General features: G+C 35.4%; 1 protein-coding gene across 1 annotated transcript in view; it reads left to right on the forward strand.

Moving 5' to 3' along the window:
* The window catches only part of LOC101851113 (UPF0472 protein C16orf72 homolog), a 21,794-nt gene extending 13,409 nt beyond the window's left edge, over window positions 1-8,385 (forward strand). Inside the window, exons 2-4 of the mRNA XM_005095080.2 lie at window positions 836-910; window positions 1,905-2,177; window positions 2,698-8,385. Coding sequence (XP_005095137.1) covers window positions 836-910; window positions 1,905-2,177; window positions 2,698-2,918 — 569 coding nt within the window. The 3' untranslated portion in view covers window positions 2,919-8,385. The remainder of the gene's footprint in view (window positions 1-835; window positions 911-1,904; window positions 2,178-2,697) is intronic.
* Window positions 8,386-9,268: the final 883 nt, after the last annotated feature.

Here is a 9,268-nt window from a genome sequence, read left to right on the forward strand (position 1 = left end):
GGGGGGGGAATGTATGTACATGGATATATTAATGGATACCCCTTGAAAATGTTGAAGTCAGATTGGTAGTCACCCTGACGATTTGTGGTTGATCTTGATTTTTTTTCACTAGATCCCGATGTTTTTGCCCTGAAATTATGATTTTAGATTTCATAGAGTGGCAGGTCTGTGTTATTTTGGAATAGTTTTCCTATGAAGAGGCTTTCACTCAATAACTTGCAATGCTCTTCTTCTGGTGAACTGACAAAGACGGTTGAGATGTGAGAAATAGAAATTTGTGTGAGAGGTAGACAGCAGTCTCTGAGGGCTGCCAAATGAGCCAAGTGTTGTGAATTTCTCTGGACAATCCTTTATTGAGAGCTTGTGTCCCTTTTTTCCCTCCTTCCTTGTTGTACCACAAGGTCAAGATTCTTTGAATTTTATTATTATAATATTCTGCAACAATTGAAAAAAAAATTTCCTTAGGTCAGCCCTTGTTTTGTTTCTGGGTCACACTTTAATCCTTGTGATGGAATCAACTGCTACTTGAAAACAAGCATGGTTTTTGAACTTGGGAAATTCAAAGTGTAGTTTGTTGTTGTTAATAATGATGCGTTAATCTGTGATCTGTTGACTGTGGCCCAAAAGCAAATATCGTTCTCTTCTTGGGATTGTTGACAGTGATATACTGATAAGTTAACCTGTGCTTGTATCTGTGAATCTTTTAAAACTTAATGTACTGATTTACCGTATATATATATTAAATATTACATTTTTTTGTCCCATACTCCTAGTAGACTTATTATTTTGCCATATTTATACTTAATAATGAGGTACCTGTTTATGTTTATTTCAGACAGTGCACATGATGGCTACGTTTTACTAGTTCCTTTCAACAAAGCTGCAGAGTCATTAACAAAGTTTTACAAAGGTGAAGCCTGGAAACTTAAGTTTGTTTGTGTATTACACGTCTCTTATGGTTTCTTTTGTTAGTAGCTACTTATATGAAGTGTATCTTTTATTACCTGTACATCTGGACCTAGATTAGCTTTAATTTAAAAAAAAAATGAATTCAATTGTTTTCCCCTCCCGATTTGGCTTTGTACTTTTCCAGTGAGATTTTAATCATTGTAAACAACGGAGAGCTTTGTATGTGAAATATTAATTGAATGTAGTCTTGACTTTTTTTTCTTATTTTGTTAAACTCAAGATTTACCCTGGTCAGCTAATTTGGGCTGCTACACTTAACAAGTGTTTTCATATAAAGCTTTTTGGTAAACGCAAAGTCATATGTTTTAAGGCGTGACACTGCTGCAAGGCTTTGACTTGTTTTCTGTTCTTATGAACATATGTTATGAAGGGGACATTTTTGTGAAATTATTATAGTTGCATTGTCTAGTGTTATTAGTTGTACTTACATTATATGGATTCTTTTTTTTTTTCTTTTTTAAGCTCTAAAATTATGGTGCTATTGGTTCTGTACTTGGCCAACACTTTGAAGTAAAGAATTTGGATGGGTTAAGAATTTTGTTTACCCTTACTGGAAAATGGTACCTCTCTCTGTGATGTTTTGAAAAGAAGTAAGGGCGAGTACCTGTCGTTCAAACAACGAATATTGTGTCGAATAGAGTGTCAGACTTTACATTTTTTTAAAAGAAGAAAAGGAAAAAAATCGCAACTTCTTTATTCTTTAGCAGAGTAGTGTGTAACAGTACAACGTAATGAAAGGGAATGGTGGTATTTGAACATAACTGTGTCAGTGATTATGAAATGGCTTACTATGAATGCTCCAGTTGTTGTACATTTCTATGAGCGGAGCACTGAGATTTGTAATTCTATTTTTAGTGGAAGAATGTTTACTTCCTTGTGTTTTCTGTGTCACTTACAGTGAACCCACTGACATTGCTCCTCCTTTTTGTTTTCAGATAGTCTTAACAATGCTCGTGAGTGCCTACGGCTTGGAGTTCAAAGTGGACGAAGCAGTCGAGCCAGGGACATCGCAGCTTGGGCTAGGAAGAAACGAAAAAGTATACGAAGAGATGAACTGTTGGCTTATTTGTGTGGCAAGAGCCTGCCTCCCCATCACAGAAACAGACAGAACCGTAGCTTAGAAAGACAGATTCCTAGATTCTCATCACACCAGGCGGAGAATTTAGAATCTGGGGATTACCCAGTCAGAGAGCCATTCTCATTGCAAGGTAAGAAGTCAATTAATCAATTGAAATGTGCTTATATTGATTTTTGGGCTTCTAGATCTAGCTTCTGTTTATTTTTAAAGAAAAATTGCATTGAAATTTAGCAGATAGAGGGTTAATATGCCTCTCTTTGGGTACTGGTTTTGTGTGGTTGGCCATTTCTGTTCCAGTAATGTTGTCATACTCCTAACTATTATTTCTTAAAAACAATCATTAAACATGTGTAAATTTTTAAATATTATGCTGATGGTAGGAGAATGCTGCTGGTAAATTCTTCCTTTCCCCCTTCTTCTCTGATTTCTATAGGTCTTCTTTTTATTCCTTCCTAAGTAATTAATAATGTCCTTCGTTTTCAGTGTTCTTAATAATCTACACACAGGTTGTGAAATCATCTTATATTGTGCTTATTTTTAACTAAGATTTGCTCAAAGATCTGCAAAATCCATTTATTTTACTCTGCTTTTAAAGACTAACGAATCACTTTTTGCATTGCCTTTTGATACGCTTCTTAAATGTTGTTCAGGACTGAATGGTGCAATGTCCAACATCAGCATGGGCTTGAGCCGGGCGAGCACTACGCCGACCACTACCACCAGCTCCACTATGAGTTCATGGCCCACAGATGAGTTCCGCTTTCATGACGACCGGGCCAGGGGAGAGCATCACCGGAAACGAACCAGTTCGTCTTCTGCCATGGATGTGAGCATGGAGTCCCCTTCCCGGAAGCGGGGACGATTTCTGTGATGCGATTTGATTGTTGTCCGTACCACAAAGTGGACCTTCGCAAAAAGACTTGTCACAGTAGTGTTGAACAGGAATGCTAAGACTGCATTGGAAGTTTGATGGCACGTTCCGTTTTTCTGATGTTCTTATATTTGTGATTATTATGGACCTTACAAATCCTGCCATTTCTCCCCCCCCCCCCCCCCCCCCCTCCCTGTCTGAGGAAAGTTAACCAAAACCATAATAAAAGTAAAAGACAAAAGTCTTGAGTCATGTTACATTTGAAGCCTGTTAAATTGGAAGTCTTACCTGTTTACAGTTTACAAGTTTATTTGTTGAAATTCCTTATTGTTGTGGGTGTTTTGGTTTGAATCTAATCTGTATACTGACCATTCATACCACCACCCCTGTATTGACCGGTTTTTTAATACCTCATATGTGGAACTTGGCAAAGCACAGTCTCCATTGTGTGTCCATCCGCATAACAAGTGATCGTTGGGCTTAGAGTGGCCCATAATACTGTTCCTTTATACTTCTCAAGTAGAATTTATATTACCTTCGTCTTTTGATCAATACTTTTGGTTGTTCCTGATTTTTGGAATGGCATACCATACTGATAACAGTAAAATGGCTTGCAGAAGCCTAGATATGTATAGCATGGTTCATTTCATTTGTGCCTCATTTTATATTCGTTTACAAGTTGTATTGCTGTTGCCATGCTAGCAAACAATTAATGTATGTTCTCTTGTTTGTATGAATTGCAAGCTGAATATGTCTCTTAGCTGCGATTGCTAGAAAAGTTAATAGAACTGTTGTAATTGGGAAATGGACCATTTAAGTCTGGGTTGTTAGAAAAACTGAACTAAATTAAGCTTTGAAATAAACATGTAGAAACATGATAGTACTAATCCTAAAGGTCTCACTGTATTGGGTCTTAACAGAGTATGAGTTTTGTTTAAAGGATATTTTAATTATTTTGGTAGATGTTGTTTTTTTTCGTTGTTGCTCTGATTCTGATTTTTCTGTTTTGTCTGACTCTATAGTTTTTTTGGGTTTTTTTTTACCCCCTTGGCGACACTTTGTTCTTCTTGCCTGATGGCGACACTTAAAACTGTAAAATGAAAATCTTGGTCTTGCAGAATGGTTGAAGCTCAGTTTTCCTTGTTTTGTGCTTTCAAATTGAAGAATACACATTTAGAACTTTAATAGGTATTTTACAAAGGGAAGGGGGAGAATGCAGGTTTCTGGGGATTATTGGAAGATTTTTCTTATTCATCAGTGGATTTATATTTCCAAAGTTGCCTGTAACTTTTTCTGAGAGAAAGAAAAGAATTTATTTTCACCTCTGATTTTCCACATTAATGTTCATATATTTCAGAGTATGTTTTTTGTGTGGTTAATTACTTCCTACGCGACTCGTGGCTGTGCACACCACCGAAGTGTGCTATAGAATTTGAACACCTATTTATTCATTGTGCTCTACGATTTGTAAAAAAAAATTTAAAAATCCAAAACCACTTTAAGATGAAAAGTATTAAGAAAGTTCAAAGGTAAAAAATTGAATAGGGACAGTTCAGTTTTATAGGATTATGATCTGATTTGATAGACCGAATGTGATTTTGATAATATGAAAGAAAGTTTTTTCATGAGTATTAATTGATATAGTCATATACTACTATTTGTGAAATGATGGTGTAAAGCTTTGTTTGACTAAATTATATGTTGAGAGTTGAATTTGAAGGCAAAAAGTTAGTACTGTCAGGAATTCTGAATCAATAGTCTGATATGGGGCTATTTCTCTACTCCTGAGGTAGTATCAGAGAATGATCTATCTGTGTTCTTTATTTTCCCTATCTATTTATTCTCAGTAGGTTTGTCTTTCTTTTCTGTCTTACCCAGGCTAGTATGCCATTAAGAGTAGATTTTTCTTTGTCTGTTTAACTCTTTGTAAGTCGTTGGTTTTACTTGAATCTGCTGTATTATTTGATCTTTTGAATCATGTTAAAATATCTACTTAGCTGCATTTTTAAACGGAATTCTTTATGGCATAATTTTATTGTTCTTGATTAGTCCGATACTCTGCAGTTCAAAATTCAAAGGCTTCGTAAGGATCTTGTCTTTTTGGTTGTCACTGTTGCATTGTGCTCTCTTTCTATTGATCTTTTACCATTTTCCCAATGTCAAATGGTGATTTTTACATTGGCAAGTTTGTAATTGACTTGGACCTTAGAATTCAGTATTTTGGAGTGTTTACGGATTCATACTCTTCAGCTCTCAACATCCATGAAAGATTAACTTAAAAAAAACAACCCAAAGACTCCCTCTCAGATCATGGCTGATGACGCGAAAACAAGTGAGGAAAACAAAATTCTCTTCAGAGTATCAGAGTATTGCATTGATAGATAAGTAGTATTTCTTGTGTTCAGTTCTTTTGTGAAGTTAAAAAAATGAGGAGTTTGGAATGTATTTTAGTGGTATTGCTAAAAAGAAAAATGAGCTGTATTGAGCAGATATGAAATTTAAAAACCTTGGTTCTGTCGTTTTCTGAATAATTTTCCTCTTTCAATCCTGAAATGTAACTGCTGTTCCCATCCGCAGTAGAAGACATTCTATATGCAACTGCATTTGTCAAAAGCATAACCCAGCAAATTTATTTACTAGGTAAGGATTTTAAGAGGAGGCCCTCAGAATGTTTTCAGTTCTTAACCTATATGTCCTCTTGGGGTGTGTCAACTACATATATGTTGCACACCTGTTTGTGTGATTTGAGTGATGGGGGAAAGAGTTGTAAGTGATGGGAGCTGAGTGAATATTTGTCTTGTTAAGGAAATTTATCCCCCTATAATTGTATCATATTATTATGAATCTTTTGTACCATAAATATTTCTCTGTTTTTTTCTTTCGGTAAAGTACAGATTTGATTAAATGTTTGTGTCCATATTTGCATTCCTGTGGGCAGAAAAAATCAGGAACTTGTTCCTTGTAAAGGCTTACGTCTGTTATGTTGTCACTTTAGGTGTACAGGCTATTCATAAATAAGTCTGAAAATTTTGGTCTACCATAGCAGAAACATTTAACCATTGTAAAGTTCATTGAAGATGGTAAAAAAGTAATGTACGTTTATAGAGCAGGAATATTTGGAGGGAGGTGACATTGTTGTAACCAATGATGTATATAGAAATTTGTTCATTATTGACTTTTGGTAGTGCAACAAAAGACCTGACTTCAGACTGGCAGAATGCACTATTTGTAAAGCTGTTTGCTTGCCTGAGAGTACTGTTGTGCAAGAACTTCCAGAATCTTTTTGTCTGCCAGACAATTTGTGTTTGGAAATGTGCGTAGTTTTTTTGTATCTTGTGCTTGTATAGAATGACGCGGTGTGAATGCAAAAGATTACCGTGTGGTTCTGGAATACCGTTTGACTAGGATTTTCTTTTTGTTTCATAGGATTAACTTTGCTTTGCCTATCGCTTTGCTGTTTGATCCTATCAGTCATTTCATGAGTATTGTACATGAGTATGTCACATGTTTTTTGTTGTCATTTATATTGTTTGTGTAGAGGCTTTCCAAGGCCTATTGATGGAGTTGGATTGACACTTCAAGCTGTCTTTGGTTCATCTTGTGTTTCTATGTTCTTTTTCTTTAAAAAGTCTGAATTATGGCATTGCACCTTTTTCTTCTATCAGTCTGTCGTTTTTTCCGTCCTTCTGCTTTTTCCTAGCTTGAGTTAGTGTCTACGTGCTTCTCTTTAATTGAAACTCAAATTTTTGGGTGTTTTATCTGATTCCTGTCTTCGACCTTTGTGTGAATGTAAGGAAGCATAGTTTAGTTTATCTCATTTTAGTTTGTAGTTGGAAATTTTATATGACATACTTTACTTGTATATGTACTACTCTTTTTTTCTGTGTTACTGTTGTCCTTATTTGTATCTTATGATGTTTGGCTGTTGTAGTACTGACTTGCCGAAAACATCTCTCCTTTTTTTTAATGCTGCGTTTGTAGTTCTCTCTTTTGGAGCACCTCGGTGGTGCTATGGAACATGCACTCCTGCAAGCTAGCCCTTGTCGAAAGGTGCATTTTGTAATCATTTTTGTTTTGTGGTACGTGCGTCTAACCTGTTGGTTGCACTATTCTTTTTCTCATTTTTAGCTTGAGCATCCACAGGGTAGTTGATCAATGGAGGCATTGAATAAATCTCTTTGTTTTCGTTTCCCGATCAGTAATGTAGTTTCACTGAAGTTGAAAAAGAATGTTATTTTGCAGTTTTTATATTTGCTCCATTCTGTTTCTGTTTGGAGTAGATGGTTGGAAGGTGCTGCTGGTAGGTCTTACTTCATTACTTTTCATCTTTCTCTCTGTCTGTCAGTCTGTCTTGCTTTTTCCCAGAAAAATGATTTCATATGTCAATATGCTTAGTAATTAAATGCACTTCTCACTTTGTCTCAGAGGCATGATAAGATTGTATCATTTCCTGAAAGCATACTATTTTTGAAGAAAGTCATTGCAAGTCTCTCATTTGTTCTATTTCTATACATACATGATAAGTCTTTAGCCATTCTTTTCATTTCAAATTAATCAAAAATGTCTTCAAGATTTATTTGAACATTGTGCAGGCGCCATGTGAACTTTGGAATTCTTTGCTGCTTTACTCATAATATTATATACACAAATCACCAGCATTCTCAATGAGAGTTAATAACTTTGTTGCAAAGGGTGGGTGGATCCAGATAACTACGTCACAGGGCAATTGTTTTTGTGTATCGTTTGTGGTTTGTAAATAAGTCATGTAGTGTAAAGGACATGATGAGAGTGAATATTGGTGTTGGAGAAAGAATTTTAGGTTCAGGACGATCTTGATCATGAAAATGACTGAGTGGGAGTCTTACTTTGACATGTTAGTTCCTTCCAACTGTATTGATTTTGGTTTGTGTAATATCCTGTGCAGAAAACTTTCATTTCAGTTCTCTATTGCTTGACTTTTGGGAAGGATGTCAGAAGACATACTAGTAAGCTGTGTACTTCTTGCTGTTTTAGAAGTATGTTTCACCTACAGTATGAATTATATTTTTTAATTTCCAAAAACGTTGTGCACTAAACACTCCCAAGGCCTATTTTAGCCAGTTTAGTCTGTTTGGTCTCTGTATTCTGCAATGTAAAATCTGTAGGTCTCTATTTATGAGAATAAACGAAAATGTTTAGGTAGGGCTACTGCAAGAATAATGGTGTTTGTGGTAAAACTATCTGTGAATGTTAAGATGATAGGAGCCTTTGGTAACACCATCAATGCAATTGTAATTCATTTATAAATCATGATATTTTTTTTTTCTATGTCTAATTTTCTTATTGGTATATAAAGGGTTTGGGAAGTAACACATGTACATATTATGGTTTGCGTCTGAATATAAGAGTGTGAGAAGAATGGATTGTGTGGGAGAATGTTCTGTGATAGGGATTGCGCCACTCAAATAAAAAAAACTTTTCATCATGAGATATTTGTTTCGTCATTTTCATCTTGTGTGTTTACATAAGTAAAAACTTATTGTGTTGCAAGTGCCGTAAAACTCTTACTAAAACTAAAAAACTAAAACATAAAGAAAAGTTTTAATTTTTATACAAAGCATATTTTGCTTTAGTGGTGGGCTGGAGGATGCCAACATTACAATTTGTATTAAATTTATTGAGGTTTAATTTCTTTTTTTTTCCCCCTCTATTTTTTTCTATATATATGTCGTTCATTCCTCATTCTTTTTCCTTGCCCTAAATTAAATGAGCGTTACTGTATCGATGCCTTTTTCTTTTCATAGAAAATGTGCAGAACGTTTATACCTCGTGGATACTACAATGCTACAACTACTACTACAAGGAAGTCAAAAGTTTCAAGTACGAAATTGGTATAGTAGGAGTGTATGCAAATGTGTACAACTGCACACTGTCATTTCTCCTCTGCTTCACGCTACAGGTGTCTTGTCTTTTGCTTACTTAAACTGAAATTTGTCTCTATTTCTAGTATTTACGCTGTTGCTAACTCAGCAGCCTTAAAGAGAGTGGGACTTTTGGCCAAATGCTGTGGTAAAAAAATATGGAGGTCTTCAAAATTTTGTTTGTTTGTTGCAATTTAGGGTATTGTCTGTGGTCGGGACTGGCGGAAGATTCTTCTCTGATTGAGATTCTGTATTTTGGGACATTCAAAGAACAAATGTTGGACTATTTCGTCGAGTCACGAATCACACTTATTGGTGGAGTTTTTTTCTGGGTTTATTCTGTTTAGGTGATAGCATAGAGGTACAATGTACGTGCTATGAATATGAGGCGGAAATCAGATACTGCTAATTTGAATCTGAATGGGTATGCGTTCCCCACTTCTCTTCCAT

This window comes from Aplysia californica, unplaced genomic scaffold (genome assembly GCF_000002075.1).
Source record: "Aplysia californica isolate F4 #8 unplaced genomic scaffold, AplCal3.0 scaffold00095, whole genome shotgun sequence".
Taxonomy (NCBI): domain Eukaryota; kingdom Metazoa; phylum Mollusca; class Gastropoda; order Aplysiida; family Aplysiidae; genus Aplysia; species Aplysia californica.